Source organism: Etheostoma cragini, chromosome 16 (genome assembly GCF_013103735.1).
Source record: "Etheostoma cragini isolate CJK2018 chromosome 16, CSU_Ecrag_1.0, whole genome shotgun sequence".
In the NCBI taxonomy this organism is placed as follows: Eukaryota; Metazoa; Chordata; class Actinopteri; order Perciformes; family Percidae; genus Etheostoma; species Etheostoma cragini.
Window position 1 is genome coordinate 14,131,580 of NC_048422.1, and position 20,510 is coordinate 14,152,089.

General features: G+C 39.6%; 1 protein-coding gene across 3 annotated transcripts in view; it reads right to left on the bottom strand.

The window, feature by feature from the left end:
• The window catches only part of unc5c (unc-5 netrin receptor C), a 111,754-nt gene that overhangs the window by 5,347 nt on the left and 85,897 nt on the right, over nucleotides 1–20,510 (bottom strand). The window contains exons 6-13 of one of the 3 annotated variants that reach the window (XM_034896918.1): nucleotides 18,821–18,988; nucleotides 18,377–18,541; nucleotides 14,596–14,652; nucleotides 11,647–11,838; nucleotides 9,139–9,501; nucleotides 6,242–6,329; nucleotides 5,798–5,969; nucleotides 1,939–2,172 (exon numbers count right to left, since the gene is read on the bottom strand). In XM_034896918.1, coding sequence (XP_034752809.1) covers nucleotides 1,939–2,172; nucleotides 5,798–5,969; nucleotides 6,242–6,329; nucleotides 9,139–9,501; nucleotides 11,647–11,838; nucleotides 14,596–14,652; nucleotides 18,377–18,541; nucleotides 18,821–18,988 — 1,439 coding nt within the window. The remainder of the gene's footprint in view (nucleotides 1–1,938; nucleotides 2,173–5,797; nucleotides 5,970–6,241; nucleotides 6,330–9,138; nucleotides 9,502–11,646; nucleotides 11,839–14,595; nucleotides 14,653–18,376; nucleotides 18,542–18,820; nucleotides 18,989–20,510) is intronic. The other 2 variants (XM_034896919.1, XM_034896920.1) reach the window with 2 other exon arrangements.

The window sequence follows — 20,510 nt, forward strand, 5'->3', positions numbered from 1 at the left end:
CATATTATAGTATGTTGAAAAAAGTGGAATAAAAAGTCCTAGTATGGCATGTCAAAAAAAGTCAATGTATTGTATGTTAAAAAAAGTTGTAGTATATCATGTCGAAAAAAGTCAATGTATAGTATGTCGAAGAAAGTCATAGATCAGTATGTCGAAAAAAGGTAGAGAAGTCGTAGTCTTATAAATGGAAATCAACTGCCACAGTTAGCTCAGGCGGTAGAGTAGTTGCACATACGTAGAACTTTATTCCAAAAATTCCAGCGTGAGTCTTTCTTGTGTTGGTCATCGTGTGTTTTTTTATATAGGTATATCACAGCTAAGTATGTACAAAAAAGTCATACAAAAGTATGTCGAAAAAAGTCATAGTATAGGTATACGGTATAGGTGTGACATTATCGTGTATATTATTAGTCTCTCAATAAAAGTGATTTAGTCATGGAATTTTATGTCTATGAATTATGGTACGGTATGTCAAAAAAAACTACTAGTAAACTAGTATAGTATGTCGAAAAAAGTCATAGCATAGTATGTCAAAAAAGTCCTATATAGTGTGTTGAAATTAAGTCATAGTAGTCATAAGTAGTAGAAATGTAGTAAAAAGTCATAGCATAGTATGTCATAAATAGTGAAAAAAGCATAGTTAGTAAAAAAATAGAAAAAAATAGTATGGTATGTCGAAAAAAGTCATAGTAAAGTATGCCAAAAAAATTCATAGCATATCATGTCAAAAAAAGTGGAAAGACCTCAATGTAAAGTATGTACATGTAAGTTGGAGAAACATGGAAGAAAGTCATAGTATAGTTTGTCAAAAGAAATCATAGTATAGAATGTTAATAAAAATAGTGGCACAGCATTGTGGGTCAAACAATATTAGTATGTATATAAATATAGTCAATGTATATTTTGTCCAAAAAGTATGTTGGAAAAATTGGAAAAAAGTCATAGTATAATATGTCAAAAAAGTCATAGTATATCATATCAAAATAGTATATTTTATTAGATTAATATATCACAGCTAAGTATGTACAAAAAAGTCATACAAAAGTATGTACAAAAAAGTTATAGTATATTAAGTCAAAAAAGTGGAAAAAAGTCATAGTAGAGCATGTCAAAAAAAGTTATATTATAGAATATGGACGTAAGTGTAACAGGTTAAAATTTGTTTATTATTTGGATAAACCCCTTGAGATGTATCATCTCGTTTTCTAGGGGGTCCCAACATATAGCCCAAAAATTACATAACAGAAAAGTAAAAAACTTAAACAACAAAACAAAAACAAACAACAATGTTCATCAATACATTACAAGCACCAATAGGCCAAGTTGGTGAATAATAAGTATATAAGTAAACAGTAGAGTATGAGTAAATTTCTAACTATAGTCAAATATAAATATAAACATTAGGTATGGACATTAGATATAAGGATTACATGCACCTTTAATAACAGAGGCAGTTTATCGTAAAGTGAACAGACAGGGCATGTTTAAACAAACCAAGTAAAGAAATTGATCTTATTTCCACAGATTACCCAGTCCCCAACTTAATAACCATGTTTAATATCCCTGCTCAGTACACTATTCTGTCCTTATCTTTCCTGCATGTAGGTACATAAAGGTATTAAACAGAATGAGACAACAGTAGAGGGATAATATAAACAAAGATTTTGTGTTGGCGCAGCAGCGACATCTTTCTAGGTGCAGCGTTTCATGCTTTTTCAATGCAAGCGCTTGTCTTCCCCTATTGTGATACACCAACACAAATTCTTTTTCACTGTGGCTCTACACACACACACACACACACCAAAACCATTAGGTCTAAAAGGACACACTCACAGACATAATTAATGCTGACAAACACATTTAATTCCTGCTACATAACATTTAGCAAATACAGGAACAAAAGAAATGATACACAACTGCAACTTGCTGTATATTTACCTTAAGTGCGTCCTGTGTGTCATCAAGGCAATAGACTCTGATGTGATACTCCATGGCGGGACAGGTGACAGGGCCAAAGATTGCTAGTTTGAGGCGCTTTATGGTTGCAGCGCTGAGAGATTGGCCCACTAGGCAGGTGGTACCCAGTGTCTCTGTCAGGATGTGGCAGGCTTCATCATCCATTTGGATATAGCACGGTGTAGTGAAATTTTCTTCTCCTACCACCACTACATCCTATATATGAACAGGAATAAAAAAAAATTGACGGGAGGGTGTGTGGGAGATAATACGCTAAAAACTGAAATATTAAAGGGATTACATGAAAAGATACCACAATATAGAGGTAAACGATGAGAACACTCTGTCCTGACTCTTTTCCCCTCCAAGTGACTTACAGTACATGTGTGCATTTGTTGGCAAGTAAGTATAACCAGTAAGCTAAGTGTTGCTTTCGTGTCTCCAAGAGACATTTTCAAAATCATGGTTTTCCTTATCTAACTGAATGTTTTTTTCATACATATAAATGATGAATCTTAAGTGCTATAAAATACATTTCTATGTATTCGCCATTCAATGGAGGCAAAGCAAGTAGTAGTTTTACCTAGTCAGAGACTCATTTGAACATACCCCTACATTTTTGTAAATAATACCCAGTATTCCAAATATGCATAGCCATAACATCAAAAGCATGAAAACTGTTTCAGTTATTTGTATGTTTTAAAACTGAGAAGAATTCAGTTTACATTTTGGGGACTAAATTGATCTTATGCATTAGCCAAAACAATGTACTTAAACTATCAATTTATAATTATTTTACAGAACATTTCAATTCTATTTAATTGAAACTGACAGTAAAATATTACACTAAGCAAGTGTTTATTACTTATATCCGGCATGCCGCCATTGTTTATGTGAGGTAATAAAAGATTGTGCATCCGGACCATTTGTAGATGACACCTGTAATGGCACTGATGCCAGGGCATATTTCTCTTTCATTAAGACCGTCTGGTCTGAGGAGGTTTTCATCCTCTCTCCCTCCCTCTCTCTCCTTCCCTCTCTCTCTCTCTCTCTCTCTGTCTCTCTCTAATCCAAACATCACTGTGAGCAGAACATTGGAATTAATTCAGCCTATTATGAGAGACAGAAGAGGAATTACAGTATTTTATAGTAGTTTAACTGCTCCTGGGGGATGGCAATGGGGCTCCTTATTGGAGCCCAATTAGAAAACAAAGTTGAAAAAGCACGCTTTTGCTTGATCCAGAATTTTGGTGCTGGTATAAAAAAATCTAACATATAAAGAGCATTTTTGACTGCATTCAACAGCAGATTTTCCTTTCTTTCTTTCTTTTTTTCTTAGAAGCGTGGGAGGATAAATCTTTGTAAGAGAGTTACTGAAGCAGAAAGCCCCACATGTTCCTCATTATATGACCTGCTGTCTTCATCATCATAACAACACCTTGTTCCCTTCAATGACACTGTGAGCGTGTGTGTTTATGTGTGTGTGTGTGGGTAGGTGCTTGTGTGCTTTGACGGGGGAGGCTGCAGTATCCTGGATGCCAATGGAACTGATTATTTTCACTAGGTAGTGATGACTATATATGTATATGTATATATATATATATATATATATATATATATATATATATATATATATATATATATGTGTGTGTGTATATATGTGTACATGTATCCAGTAATTACTACTTCAGAGGAGCTCATGTGGCAAAAAACAGCGGTGATAAGTAAACATTTTGACAGAGCATGTCATATAAAGCAATATTTCACACATGCAGTATGGAGGCTGGTCTTAGAAAGAAAGCTGCCGTCTCCTTGGATACACCATCTGCATATCTGACAGGTCATAGATGTAATCAATTGTAAGCGTGTACTGTAATCACCACAGAGTATACAGGGATATGGATATTTATTCTACCCAATACTTGTAATGACCACACGTCCTCCAAATACTGAAAAAATACTAATACTAATAACAATTTTCCCCCATCAATATTATACTATGACAGAGTTAAAACTGATTTCAAAACACAACAGTAAACTTGTTGCTGTTGCGCTTGGCTCAACGTGTACCCACATTTTTGGTCATTATGTTTCCTCTGTGAGCCATGTACAGATCTATGATTCACAAGTTGATCCCTGGCATGCTCTCGATGAATGAATATGGAGTGGTATTTTTCAATCAAAAAGGCTGGAAAACTATCCAAGTTTCACTCTGCCACTTGTCTTTTGAAAACTGTAGTTAATTAGTTACTGACATTTTTCATAACAAGCTCTTATAAGGAATTGTTCCAGGTGTGTGCGCATTTGGATACAAGAAGGAGCCAGACTGACCGCTGAGACAACTGGTTACTTCCAGATTGCATCAGACTGTTTTTACACACACACACACACACACACACACACACACACACACACACACACACTTGGACACCCCAATGTCAACCTTGATCAATAGTTATTTCTTCCTTAAAAAGACTCTGTTTGCACTGGGCTTTATTGGCTGCCCTCCGAGTAATTCATCAATGTCACAATGTCATGTGGGGCCAGTCTGGCAGTTTTTCTCTGCTCCATAAGTCATATCGCCACATCAGCAGTAGATATTGTGCAAAGACTTCCTGAAAGTGGTGTTATTCAAGCCACTACTCAATAATGAGCTGACAGAGGGCCATATATTAAATATTGGCTGGTGCTAAGTACTGTAGTTTCATTATGTGACTGGACTGTACAGTATGCCTGCATGAACTAAAATGAGTGCTTCAACATTTTCCTAAATACCCTCCCCAGGAGCAGTGCCCACTGTAAATTTAGATCTTGTAATTTAGACCATTAGCCCATAAAACCAAAATTCTTAAGAAAATTATAATTTTTTGTGTTCTGTATGGCCTTTCTACTGCTTTTCCTTCAGCTCAAGTAAGGCACTGCTGCTATATTAATGATTATGGTTCGTTTTTATATTTTAAGCACATTACACTTTAGAAAAAGGTCTCAGCAAACTGCCTGTGAAATTTCATTAAAAACCACATGGAAGGAAAGCGTAGCCAGAAATGCTCTCTAGGCAGCTAAATAAAAGACAATAATAACTGCCTAAAACATGGTCTGTCATATTGTTATCTGAGATGTACTGACAGTTTTCTCGGGAGAGAGATGAAAACTGGACCGTATGTAAAATGTTTAAAGCAGCTTTTTGTGATGGGGTGGAAGCATAGTTTCTCTAAAAAATTATCTATTTGGGGTATTTGTACTGTGTGTATGTGTGTGTGTGCGTTTGTGCGTGTGAGACAGAGAAAGAATTAGGAAGAGAAGGAATAAGGGGATAGGTAGTACACATTCACACTGCTGCCCTCAGCAACCCAACTTATCATCATCAGCAATGTTTATGATGGAGCCTGCAGGCACAGGGCTTCCAAAAATATAACACACACCCCACACAACGGCGCACCTAAACAAAAATAGTCATTCATAAAAGGTACAAGAAAACAGTCTGGGGAAAAACAGTTCCCTGCTGCTATCAGAGGTTTACTATTTCAGCACCTGGTTGCAACAGAGGTTTGCCCTGATTGCTGTGCTGCACAAACAAAACAAGGGAAGTTGATCCCCTTCACCTACTCCATGCTATCTATCGTCCAGAGCCATTTCATCATTTTATTTTTCCTGGTACTTTCCCCTTCATTCTTTGATGAGTAGAATTTTATTCCAACCAGTTGCAGTGAGGATTTATTACTATTCTATATGGTATAACTAACTTGTACAGCTTTACATGACTGCCAGAAGCACATTTTTAAACTTGGACTGTAGTCACACACATAAGATTCTGTTGCACAGTTTTCATCTCACATCTCACCTCCCAATGGTTCTGCTGTGACTGGCTCTTGAGCTGGATCAGCCAATCCTGTTGACCGTCAAACACAGCACAGTGGTGCATGGTGATGATGAGGGGCCGAGTCAACAAGGCCCCGGGGGGCCCGCAGCTCACCACAGGGCTCAGAACTGTTTGGCCATCTTCCACCGAGGGCCTGGAGGTGCACAGAAAAAACCACACATACATACATACACACACACATACATACATACATACATACATACATACATACATACATACATACATACATACATACATACATACATACATACATACATACACACAGACAGACACAGACACACACACACACACAAATGCTGTTTAGTGATGAAGTGACAGCAGTCTCATTGTTATGTGTGACATGGCGAAGCTGCCAGGATTTAAACAAAACTCTGGGGCATTGATGTGGCAGGAGGCACTCCATACCTCATGTTTTCCTTCCTCTGAACCGTCACATACATCTCATACACTCTGCCCTGAGGAATGGCCCCTGCTGGAATAAGCAGACTTACTCCTGGGGATCACAAAAACAGACAAAACAGGCATATATAAGAGTTGTAACTTGTCAGGTTGACCAGAGGAGTCATTACAACTATTTGTACTGTCAAAGGCTGTCATGATTGTGTTTAATAGCTTTCTTTTGTTAAGTCAGTGAGAGCACAGTAAGAGACGTGAGATCAGCATCAAAATGTAAACATACAGTGGGGCCAAAAAGTATTTAGTCAGCCACTAATTGTGCAAATTCTCCTACTAGGAAAGATGAGAGAGGTCTGTTATTTTCATTATAGGTACATTTTAACCATGAGAGACACAATGAGAAAAACACTTCCAGGAAATCACTTTGTAGGATTTTTAAAGAATTTATTTGTAAATTATGGTGAAAAGAAGTATTTGGTCACCCACAAACAAGCAAGATTTCAGGCTCTCACAGACCTGTAACTTCTTCTTTAAGAAGCTCTTTTGTCCCCCACTTCTCTATTAATGGCACTTCTTTGAGCTGAATCTGTATAAAAGACAGCTGTCCACAGCCTTAAACAGTCAGACTCCAAACTCAACAATGGCCAAGACCAAAGAGCTGTCGGAGTACACCAGGAAGAAAATTGTAGACCTGCACGAGGCTGGGAAGAGTAAATCAACAATAGGCAAGCAGGTTGGTGTAAATAAATAAACTGTGGGAGCAATTGTAAGAAATGGAAGACATACAAGACCATTGACAATCTCCCTCAATCTGGGGCTCCATGCAAGATCTAATCCCGTGGGTTCAAAATAATCATGAGAACGGTGAGCCAAAATCCCAGAACTACATGGAGGGACCTGATTAATGACCTGCAGAGAGCTGGGACCAAAGGAACAAAGGCTACCATCAGTAACACACTACACCAAGAGGGACTCAAATCCTGCAGTGCCACGCGTGTCCCCCTGCTTAAGCCAGTACATGTCCAGGCCCGACTGAAGTTTGCCAGAGAGCATATGGATGATCCAGAAGAGGATTGGGAGAATATCATATGATCAGATAAAACCAAAATTGAACTTTTTTTGGGGGGCAAAATTACCAGCTACAGTGTGCACAAACCTGGTGAAGACTTACAGAAAACGTTTGACCTCTGTCATTGCCAACAAAGGTTATGTTACAAAGTGTTGAGTTGAACTTTTGTTATTGACCAAATATTTATTTTCCACCATTCATTTACAAATAAATTCTTTGAAAATCCTACAATGTGATTTCCTCAAATTTTTTCTTAGTTTGTCTCTCATAGTTTAAGTGTACCTATGATGAAAATCACAGACCTCATCTTTCTAAGTAGGAGAACTTGCACAATCAGCGGCTGACTAATCACTTTTTAGACTCACTGTATGTTTAAAGATTCTTTTGGCATTTTAGGCCTCTATTGGGTAGGATAGCTTACACATGAAAGTCGGAATGCCAAATAGCAAAGGGCTGCAGGTCGGAACTTGCAGCCCCTGCCTTACGGACTGAGCATCTGTTTATAGGTACACACTCTACCAGGTGAGCTACCCAGGCACCCTTTTACAAATGTATATTTTTAAATGGTGAAAGAAAGGTCTTATTGCTCAGCCTTTTACACCAGCAGAGCAATTAAAGCCCCAATGGATAGTCATAGTATTTCTTTCTTAGAGAGGTATAGTAATAATCCCAATTCCCCTCAGCACCACATATTAAAACTACGTATGGCACTTTATTGCCTTCTCCTATGGCACCAGGAAATGGCGTGACATTTCATTTCTAAAAATCAATGATCTCTCTACTTGTCATAGCATTCTCATATTGCTGCAGCCAGCATGATTTACATTTTTCCATCTCAGATTGATTTGATGTCCTGTCCAATGTGTTTTTAGGACCCTACCCCCCACATTCCCCCATGCCGTGCCCAAACACACACACACACACACACACACACACACACACACACACACACACACACACACACACACACACACACACACACACACACACACACACACTTTCTCTCTGTAGGGGTTTCTCAGATAGCTCATTGATTTCCCATGTCCTTGTACAGAACTTTTCAAAAGGTGACAGACAGCTTCTCTTGCAACAACTCTGCCAGGGGAACGTCTCACATACTGCTACTCTCCTTCACAGTAAAACTTCAAAGAGATGGGAAATGCATTTTAAGATGCAAAATACCAAACAGCCACACTGATGGTGCCACAAAATATTTCATTACCCAGACACACAAACTGATCACATATCAAATGTGCTCCTTCTTTTGCCTCTGCCTATGTAACATGATGAGGTGGCTGAGCCCAACTAGCAGCTCAGAACATTTTTACAGGAATCAAAACGGAAAAAGGAAAAACTTAAGAAACATGAGGAGTGAGTTTGTCCTTTAATGTCTGTGCTAGTTTGTCTATGCCTGTCAACATGCATCTGTGGCATGTTACAAGCAGCCCACATGTGTTTGAAGTGAGGACAGCATGGCTAATGTAAGCTGCCTGAAACAGTATACTTCAGTACTTCCAGTGCATACACCTTAGGTATCCATCAGCCCTTGTCATATTGTGAGCAGTCAACACGCTGATAGGTTGCATAGGTTTAGCATATTATTTCAAGGTCACGTCTGTGTGTGTAAAGGTTGTCCTGGTAAAGGGGGTAAGATAGCTCAGATGTCTTACATCTGGATGGTAATGGCTTTGTTTATCGCTGCAAATTTTAAAATTAGTACTATGAACATAGTACCATTAAATAAAACCGATTTCCCCTGGTTAAACATATAAATGTACTGAATCCCAGATCAGGAGACACAAATCTGAAAACACATTCTCTCATTGTCTGGTCAAACCTGAGTTGGGCACAATGAGGTGTCCCCCCTGGGAGCTGAATGAGCCCAGTGCGGTGCAGGATGGATCCCTGGTGCGGAGCAACGTCTGGGTCTGTGTGCGACGGCCCATCGTGCTGTCACTGTTGTCCAGGAGGCAGTGTGGTAGCTTAGGTGACAATTTAGAGGAAAACTCCCCTCCCAAGTCATCTTGTGGAGTCACTAAGCCTGAGGAGTTGTACACCTTAATCTTCAGGTTGGGAAGAGGGTCCAGCAGAGGGGAATTGGTCATGGGGATTTTGTCAGCCACATCGTGGAGGGCGTAGACGGGGCCACGGTACATGGCGGCTGCTGAGGTCAGGTCAGGGGGTGCTGTAAGGAGATCAGCTGGAAAAGAAAAGAAAGTGACCAGGTCAACAGGAGCAAATGTCTTAAGAAAAGTCTTATGGCAATCATATGCTCTTTCCAACTAGGACAACTGGTAAGAAACTAACTGGAAACCCAAATAGCCACACGGAACTGAATTGTTGGCAGCAATCCGCTGCCCGGCTTCACTAATTTCTTTTTCACTCATTAGGGAAGTCCACTTCACCACCAAGAAACATTACTCAGTCTGAGAAGTTATAGGCACAGCTGTGATTCATGAGTAACAGATGGCATCACTAACGCTCAGTTTACCCAGTAGGTAGAAGGATGAATGTTCGATAGCTGGGCTGAGTGGGTAGAGCGATGGCAGCGGGAGCTCTCTGTCCTCTAGCTTCTCCACTACCTCCGACCCCCCAACAACACATGATACAAATGTCAATATAAGTCACAAAAAGTTTTCAAATAAGACAAGACATGGCCAGAATAATGATTTATTGTTATTATCATTTTTTGTGGTAGATTAGTAGTTGTAGTAGTGTATTTATATTAGTTTTGGTGTTATTCGTAATGCTTTATAAAGCATCAATAACTAGTACATTATTTTATTATTGGCTCAAGCCTGCACAAGTACAAAGAAAAACAAAGTTTCAGCATTGTTTTTAAGTAGGCTAATCTGTTGCGCTCCACACTGATAAAGCAATCGCACAAAATAAATAAACTAATATTATTTTGTTGACATTGTCAGTACAGGCATACAGACTGGATTTGTTATCTATTACCATGTGATCATAACTTCAGTCATCATTCAATAACTAGAGGCAAAAAAAATAAATATATATATATATATATATATATATATATATATATATATATATATATATATATATACATACAGCATATATAATTGTATATATCTGTAAACACACATAAACCTTGTGTTTGATAAATATTGTTAAAACTGTTTTAAAAGGGGAATTCTGAAGTATTAAAAGTGTGGGAGAAACACAGGGGTGGAACAATCAGTATCCATCTCAATCCCACATTCTCACAATAATTGTCGTGGTTCAGCTAAACAAGTCTAATGGTAACCTTATACATTTTGGTTTCCTTTTGCGACAAATGTTTAGTGATTTTGAATTTGGGTCTGCCTGCGGCTTGCAGATGTTCTTCATCAGTTCAGTGCTACATTTGCAAATATCTTTGATGTGTGTCTCACAGTGACAGACAGAGGGCATTGTGGTTTTAAATACCAAAACTTTCATTTCCTGTATCTGTTATTTCTTTTTTCTCCAGTTTTTCTTTTTTTCAGTTTTTTTAAATCTTAGACTGACTATTTACAACACAATTCCTCTGATCTGTCTGTTTCCCTGCAATCTTTTTGTCCAGCTCCACTCAATCTGGATGTTTTCACTCCATTGAATGGAAGTTAATAGCCTCCTAGACATGGGTAAGAAGGGACATGCTATAACTAGAGGCGGGTGCCAGCTCACTGCCACCTGTCTTCACCTCTGCAGTCATACTTTTAAATTGTGCGTCACCAGCCCAAATCTAATTAGAGTTTAATATGCGACATGCAGTCTGGCCTTGTTATGCCTTAATTAAGGGGCATAGTTTGGCCTGCCATCACAACGACAAGCATTTTAACAGTTTAATCACCTAATCTGCAAAAACATGCCTTCTGTATTTCTCCCACAAGCTCCCTCCTCATCTACAGTCCAAAGGCCACATTTACATTCCCATCCTCACTAAAAAACATGTGCTGCCAGAGCCAAACATAGATCACTAGGTTAATGCTAAGGGTTGCTAATGGTTCTTATTAAAACGTTTCTGTAGCACGAAGTATCGACAACTGTCTAGCACCAAAAACGGGCAGATTTGTTGACTTGTTTATTATGCTCTAACCAGATATTTACTGATTTAAATCACAATTTCGCTAACATTTTCAGTATTGAAACTGAACAATTGTGTTATCAAAAGTATCACAAAAAAATGATGAATAAATAATACTATAGCCCTAGCACAGACTGGTGTCCATTAGCTTACTCACATGTGATGTAAAGACAAGAAATAATGAATGCATGTAAAAACAAGACAGTGCACATAAACACTACCTCATACATCCAGGCAAACACACACAAAAACAAGCATATGTATGCTGTGCCTCACCTTTGCGGGCAGTCTTGATGCTGACTGGCTGGAAGCCTCCATTGAGGGCGGAGGAATCAATGATGTCAGAGTCAAAGTCACGGTGGTTCTTCCTGTAGATGAAGAGTGCCACCACGACAGAGATAACCAGGCACATGATCACCGCTATGACAATACCCACATACAGAGCTACATCATCTGTACTGGGGGCCACTGGAGGAGGAGGAAGGGGGTAGGAGTGGGGGGGGGAGAAAGACAAAAGACAGAAAGAAAACAGTCTTTTAAGATCTTATAAGTTCACATCATCAGCTTTCTTTCTCAGCATGTAGGAGTTGTGATGAAGTCATTATCAGCAGACTAATATCCTGCTTTAAGATTAAGGCGGATATTAATAACCATCTACTGGAAAATAAATGCAAATATATGTCCTGTCTTATTTTTTTATGTGGTAATGCTGGCCCGCTGTGGCAAACAATCAGGCTGTTGATTAATAACATAGGACACCCTTAATTGTCAAATGAAAAGATAATGATGCATGTAGTGTAGAAAGTGAAGCACAACTTCATGTATTTTTCTCCTTTCAGCTTTGCCATCTAACATTCAATTTTGGCTTTTGTCACAAAGTAAAGGGCAAACAAATTTAATTTATTCACAAAGAAATCTGCTAAACATATGCAAGAGTCATGACATGTGGGTCCCTTTTAATAATGACCCGGGATTTTACAAAGAGATTCATATTTCCTATAAGAAGCTAGTGGGGATTGTATACCATGCATCATACAGCTAATTAGAAACAAGAAAATAGATATAATGACAATAAATTATGTGCACAACGACGCAATTAATAAGAAAGGCTGGTCCAGTGCAACCCAATAACACACTGTCCTAACAACCACGCTCAGAATCAAGATCAAAAGTTCCAAAGACGGGAGATATAGATGTTTTTATCTTCAAATTACCGTGCTCTGTGTTGGAGTTCAGAGACGGTCTCTGTCTTTGTTCTTACACACTGCAGATAAGATCTAGAGATAGCTTGCATTTCTCAATTTGTCTTTCATCTCTGTCTCCCTTGCAAAGTCTTTCTGTCCGCTTTCCAGCTGGAGAAACCTCTGTGATTAGCGGGCCTGGCATGGATATAGTGGCTGTTGGAATCGCAGACTGAGACAGGCACTCATTACCGATCAGACCTTTAAATGGATGTCTACTGACAGTCTGAACTCGCTATAGTGTTTGGTAAAGAATGTCCTTCACTGTCACAAGTTGACAAATGGGGAGAAACTCTTCTATAGATGGTAACAAAATGCCAGAAGGCGTGTGTGAGCCTGTATGTGTGCGTCAAAGTATGAATACCCACTGTAGATGTCAAGGGCGGGGCTCTACAAAGCCCTATAAGACATACAGTATAAAGTATATACAATTATTTTTCATGAGAAAATACTTATTTTGATAAGAGAGTCATTTCTATTTTTTAGATCATTTCAGTATGTAAATGGAACAAATTCTGCACCAGTAGATGGCAGCATCAGCCATAGAGCCCTACAGAGCACTTTTAGGACATGCATGAATCCAAGCATTTGTATAAATTAGCCTCATGTGTCTCAGGGATGCAGATGGCACTCAATCTGTGTCTCTAGTGTTCTTGTGCACAAAGGAGGAGAAGAGGGAGAAAAGCAAGAGAAGGAAGAGTGTTTTTTTGACAGTAGAGAGCCATACGTGTTTTTTAGCACATCTTTTCTCTCCAAGAGTAAGCTTCTTTTTCTCTTGTGATGTTGCAATATGATGACTTGATGTTTTTTTAGATGCATAAATAGGTTTTTAAATCTAATTAAACAAGTATTCCATTTACAACTTATTCAGGTTAAAATGTATTATATTTCATGCTCTTAGACAATCTCTATTAAAAGGACATTGGGTATGAGCTTGACCGGGGCACTGCCTCTCGCTCATATTATTAACATGGGGATTAAGCAAAAAAGTGGAGAGTTTCTTTAGGTTTCTTGTCCAATTAAAGAAGCAGGGGAAGATTTAATTTCCCTTATTTCCAATGAAGGACAAGTGTGGCCTAACATGTTCTATTCAGCCTTAACTGAGACATCACATTGAAGAGATGAGTGTCAATATATATCCTCATACAGTATATGTAAGGCCTCTAATCCGTCACCGAGCACAGACACAAATTGAAAACAGAGCAGGGAGCCAATGATGAAAGTCTGAAAATGTAATTTCACTGTGCTTCCTTTGCCAAGATTCCCTGCAGTTATTTAACATATACCCTCTCAGTCGAACAATCTCCCATCCACGCTTTGATGATAAAGGCAGCAACCTGCTAAGTGTACGCATTAAAATGTATCACTTAGATTAATACATCCCTTTGAACATGCGCCACTGTCGGAAAGGAAAAAGTACAAGAAATGGAAATGAAAGGAATTATTGAGCAATTAATTCTCTGTGAGGATGCAAAGATTTATAAGGGGAGGGGCAGATAGAGAGAGAGAATATTATATACACTGAGAAAGACACAGTGGGTCAAATTCTTTGCCAGACTCAATGCCTGAGCTCACGGCTCAGTTCATGAGAAGCAACAGGGTAAAGGGCATTGTCAGCTCTGAGGTAGATACTAGTAAACAGGCAGCTGGCTAGCAGAGACGCATTATGAGAAAGGACGGCGCGGAAATCAAAAAAGGAAATGCCCTGAGGTGGTTATCTGCAAGTAAAATAACAGAAAAATAATAATAAAACATTGATGGGAATAAAAGAAAAATGGCAAACTTGTTTGTCTCCATTTGTGTTTTAAGTGCAAATATACCACTTATAAAACATGTTAAAATGTTGTCTAATAATTTATCAGGGACTATGGCTGACTGCAAATTCGATGTGCACAACCTGCCAATGAAGATAAGAGACATACATAAGAATTAATGTAGAAATAATATAAAAAAATAAAATAAATGAAATGATAAAAAAACTCACATGAATTTCCAAAATCACTCTGGTCTTTTGCTTCAGAGGACTTCTGATAGAAGGAACCTTGAAAAGAGAGCAAGGGATTGTGGATGGGAGAGAGAGTAGGGGAGGTAAGGAGGAGGTAGGGAGAGGGGGATGATGAAAATCAAATTTAAGCAAACAGAAAAACAAACTCAACAAATGAGACAGCAACAAACTCATGAGTAGGAGTGATGACACAGGGAAGCGATCTTTCTTGATTTGGCCCCTCCTCTCCCAATCGGTGTATAGAGTATAGAGATGGATGAGAGGAGCGGGGCGGGGGGGTGGGGGGTGGTTCTGTGAGGGAGTGGCGTGATCCATCAACTGGGCTTAGTGCCTTAGCAGCAGCAGCAAGCCTGATGCTGGCAGGTGAGGGGAATGGTGGAACTGATAAAGTGTGGACTCCAGCAGAGCCAATAGAACCAACAGCCTTGCATCTGTCACTGGAAGGTGGATGGGGAGGTTAGTGCATGGGAAATAAGGTATAATTGTGTTAGGAAAGCAGGAAAGGGAAAAAGATTGAAGGGCATTTCACCATAGATGTTTTTGGGTCTCAATTGGGCTTTTGGTTGACTTTGTTGTGGCTAGGTAATATGTTGACGTGGAGAGGAAAGCAGCGTAGCATAGCAGTCAGGGATAGTGCACTGCGCACATAATATTCAGTCTCCCTGGGACATCCATAAACAACTATACAAACAATGAAGTCCTTATTGGGGGGAGAGAGCCACAGGCAGACAAGTGGACCGACAGGAAAATCAATGGCTTGATAGATGGGGTTGGTGTGTTCGTGTAATCAGGCAACGGGTAAGTTGTGCTGGAGCAGGAGGAGGTGACTGTCAGGGTCAATCTAACTGATGGCCCATTTGAACCCATCCTGTAGAGTTTCTATTCATCCGTCAGTCTACAGTATAGCTAGAGTGAAACGCATGCTTCAGTGGGTGGGCTCCAAAGGAAACCTCAGAGCCCCAGAGAGACAAACATTATTCCTTACTGACAACACAGAGCTGGAGAGGAAGGGGGACTTATAGTACAGGAAATCATTGTCTGTGTTTCGGCCATTACTTCCTTGAATGTGGCAGATTTCCAACCTCAGAGAAGCATATTCTGGCAAAGCTGAGGTCAAGGTTCATTTTTGGTTCTACTACATCTTTGCGGTGGATCTATGTTCACTGAAATTGATGGTTATATGATGATTATAAGAGATTTACATGTAATCAAAACTTTATAGTGTAAATAACCTCATGCTCTTAGATTGTTGAAGTGAACCTTAGAGTCATGATTTCCTAGTGTTTGATAGCCATAAAGCATGTGCCCTTGCTGGAGTACGTACCCCCCTTTATATAGATCAATATGTCAAGAAAATGTTATGTCTGAAAGCAGTATTACCAAAAGCCTGGAAAACAACTTCAAAATGAAGAAGGCAGAGCACAGACGGTAGCAAAACAGAGCTTTAGACAGGTCAGGCATAGTGAACTGTGAAAACTATACTCTTATATTAGAGTTGGGAAGTTCTATCTAAACAGGCAGAGTGCAACCTCTCTAGATCAATCTGTAGATACATAACTTTGTTAACTCCAACACCCAAACTCCCCGACAGCCTAAATGTGATAAACAAGCTGCAAAGTAAATTATAACACAACTCTCTCCTTTTTGACTCAGGTCAGTTGTGTTTTTGTGCAGCAATGGAGGCATATCATCCCAAGTTCTATTTCCAGCTCTTGTTATATCAAATTCCTTTTTGCGATAGATTGCAATTGAAGTGATTTAAATAAATTCAAACAACAGAAAATGAGATCAAGCTGCAATGGAATCCACAGACATGTGTTTGCTCAGATCCCAGCCCTGCACTGGAGGGAGCAGCTCAGCGGTCCGAGGTGAGTTCAGATTGCACACATCTTCCATTCCCAATCATATTTGCCATAATGTGAGCTTTTAGATAATGGGGCATTCTCCTAAATGCATGTGGAAATGGTCATTAGCATTGACATAAGTGGCTTCACCCTCTTAGCTTCCAAAAAAATCAATCCCTGAAATGATCCTAAATCTATATCATTATGGCTTTATATTCTCTGCAAACTGGCCATCAATCTACTGGAAACTAAGGCTTTAGATAGGCTGAGTTGCAAAGGGTGGAAATTTTGGGGTTAACTTATGTTGTGCCACAGAGGGAAATAAAGTAAGATGAATAATACAAGTAAGAGTAGGTTTTGTTGTAGATTGCTCCCTGATGTTTATATACACTGTAGACATATGACATTGGCTATTAAATCAGCTAATGCATTCCCTGTGTTTAACGTTAAATGAAATCACTCAACGCTCAAAAGTCATAGCTTCCTGTCAGTCCTTCAAACATATGGACATAGAGAAGAGTAAGTGTTTGATTGTACAGAGACATGTACTGTAGATCCATCAACCAGCTGTGTTGAAAGATGCATATTTACTGCCATTGTGATGTCAACCGTAGCCTACAATACATCCAGTATTCTACATACATACTGCAGGTAGCAGTTTAAAACCACATAGTGCAGCAAAATCTCACATCAGCAGCACAAAGTGACGACCAGCTGTATCAAATTCTAGACATCCAGCAGCCCAGCCTCTGTTATATTGTTAGTGTCACAATCACCATCTGTAGCAGGTTATACACAGGACGGAGGCATCTGTGACAGTGTGTGGGTCTAACACCTTCAAAGATGTTTATTGGAGAGGATGTTTATTAAACTAGACAGAGTTGAACACAGTTAATATGCAGTCTTTCCAGTTACTTCCTTCTCAACCTATTTCTCTTTCTATTATAGGCACAGAAAAGAAGTCAATGACTGTTTTAGCAGATCAAGTTCAAGGTATTAAACAAAGACACAAACACGTGTGCATCATTGCAGCATGACTCCAATTTGTGAATGTATTATAAGAAAGAGGTAACAGGAGTGTTGGCTCAACTGAACTGCCTGGCTGTTTTTAATTCACTGGAAGAAAGAAAAGCAGAAAACAATGTGCTGCCTGCAGAAAAATATCTGGCAGCACCACAAACTGGATTTGGCCTTTTTTGATTGCAAAAAAACAGTAAAACCAAATGAAGAATTGTGATTTATGTGAAAGAAATGCTGCTGCATCCTGGAGCAGTTTGTGTACTTTGAAATCATTGCAAGACTAGAATATTATTATGCACAAAACTTCCTCACTTTCCAACACATGTAATTGCCAGCTCAGGAAAAGGAGCAAGTCTACACATGTGCCACTTTGTGGCCTTGTGTTTCCTCTCATTGGACCTAAGGAATCCAGAGTTTCTAAATTACGCAACCTGATAGATGTGACCCCCCCGCCTTATATTATTAAAATATAATCACTTAATATAATTTTAAATATAACTCCCAATTGCTTAGCCTGTGACAAGGATAATTACTTAGAGCATTCCCCATGTGGCCGAGTCTCATTTTAACATATACTTATATTTGCAGCAGAATAAAAAGATGTGCTGTGGTTTCTGCTTTTACGCCACTTGATCCAACAGCTTTTGTGTATTATGAATGTGCAAATAAAAAGGCTGGGGGCAGAAGACAGAAAGAAGTGCGTTTCAGCATGTCTTATTGTTTATGTATGAGTGAAATGAAACAGAGTGAGAGAGAGACAGGGTGAGAGTGTTATGTGGCGATGTGAAACACAGCGTGTTGATGAAAGAGCAAAGTGAAACTCGCAGTCAAAGGGTGAAGTAATTCCTTTGGTTGGCAGGTCAGAGAGAGTAGCAGAGGATTAGTCGGGTACTCACTCTGCATGCACATCCCATCGGTGCAGTTCTTGGACTGGAGCACCATGCCCTCACAGTCCTTTCCCCCGTTTTTGGGTGCCGGAACGCTGCATTCCCTCCTCCTCCAGTGGGTGCACTCTGTCCCACAGGTGGACCACTTACTCCACTCTGTCCACAGGCCATCCACTACCACACAACAGAAGGGACAGACAGGGGTAGAGTGAACGAAATGGAAAATGAGAAAATGAAGAGAAACAAGTGCATGAGTGGGTGCGTGGGTGCACGGATCGGTGATTGAGACAGGGAGAGATTTGTGGGAGAGAGACACACACGTAAGGGTGGAAGCACAAACAGAACGAAATATGCAAACACAGAGTTGTATCATATTTTATGTATTTCGTTTTTTGTGCACCTATACCCTTTCCACCCACTACTAAGTGGGTGTAATGTAATTCAATGCCATACCTGGGCAAAGAGGATTGCACGCCAGTTTCTGGATGCCTTGCCCTTCACAGATGGTGCCTCCGTTGAGTGGGGCTGGGTTGGTACAGCTGCGTGTGCGTTTCTGGTAACCACGGCCACAGCGGCTGTTACACACTGACCACTCTGTCCATGTCGACCATCCACCATTCACTAGAATAAAACATGTTTAAACATCACTCAGACTGTTTATTTTATCACTTTATCCATAGCTTTATGTTGATTCTTTTTTCAAACAAGTTAAAATGTGCTTTACAAAAGGACACAAAACCAAAACAATGCATAGATTGGGGTGAAATGAAATATACATGAAATAAGACAAAATAAAAGACAATTTAACAAATGAAATACAAATTAAAAATGCAGTAAAAGCATAGAGAGACACAGAAAAAAGTGTAACCCATCAGTACATTAGTATTGGACATCACAATAGATTGCCCATTGTAAAATGTGTATTTACAGTTTGGGATTTTTGACCCTGAAATCTCGGGTTGTTACTTTGCCATGTAGCCGGACAGTAAATTCTGGTCCGATAGCTGCATTTTCCATTCACTGATTCCTCCTAATGCCTCTCTTCCCTCTCTCATCCATCTCTGTCAGCGACTAAATCCAGTGCAGAGTGACACCAGGGCTTGTGGCTGAGAACAAGTCTGTGGCATTTTAGATGGTGGAACTGGGCCCCTTGGAGCCTCCGACTTTCGAATGTGACATGCTTATGAGTGAAGCCCAAAATATTGCACTCCAGGGAAGACAGCCAAAGCCCCACATTTCTTTACTGTCTGCTTTCTTTCCTCCATGGATTATGGATCTATCTCCTCTCTCCCTGTTATTTTCCTTTGTTGCCAGCTTGTGCTCCGGTTTCCAGTGTCCTTGTAGCGGGTCAGACTGGAAACCACTGGGCTAAAAACTAATTTCCTGTCCTTCTTACTTTTTTATTACACACACACAATTGTCTCTCATGATTTGGATTTGTCATACTGCTTTATAGGGAAGATGTGCACTTTCACATACAGCACAAATGTGCATTAAGGGGCAAGTACCCCATTCTGGGTAAAAAAGCAAGTACAGACATGCTTGTTGTACTCACTCAAGGATGAGCTGACATCAAAGCACTTTTTCAACGTTAATAGACTGCATTAGTGACAGGAAAGCCTTGCACAGACAGCGAACTCTGTCCCTGAAATCGTCTCTCTTGGATTTACAATTTTGTGTTTCTGTTTCTACCTCACTCTAAAATTGATCCCCACTAGCCACATCATTCTCGATGTTCATGAGTCGGTGACAAATGACAAGTAAATTATAGATTTGAAACTTAACCTTGGTGTACTTTTGTCTAGTGTGGGGGTATCCATCCACATGCATGGAATACCTCTTAATTCAGTCTGAATATGCACAGCCTCCAGCATAAATTGAAGTTCCAACTTCACAGCCATGTTGTGTTATAACAGTCATGTGAGCTGATGTTAGGGAAACAGTGGCTGAGTCTGTGTGAAACCACAGCAGGAGTCTCTTTAAGTATGGCACCGCCACATCAGCACCTCGCCTACAGTTCAGAAAATCACTAATCTTCCAATCCTTGCACACCTTCCGGCAGGAACAAAATGAGTGAATGTTACATGCTGAGGGAAAGATACAGGGATTTGCTTTATGCAGAAAGATTTGGAAATTTGTTGTA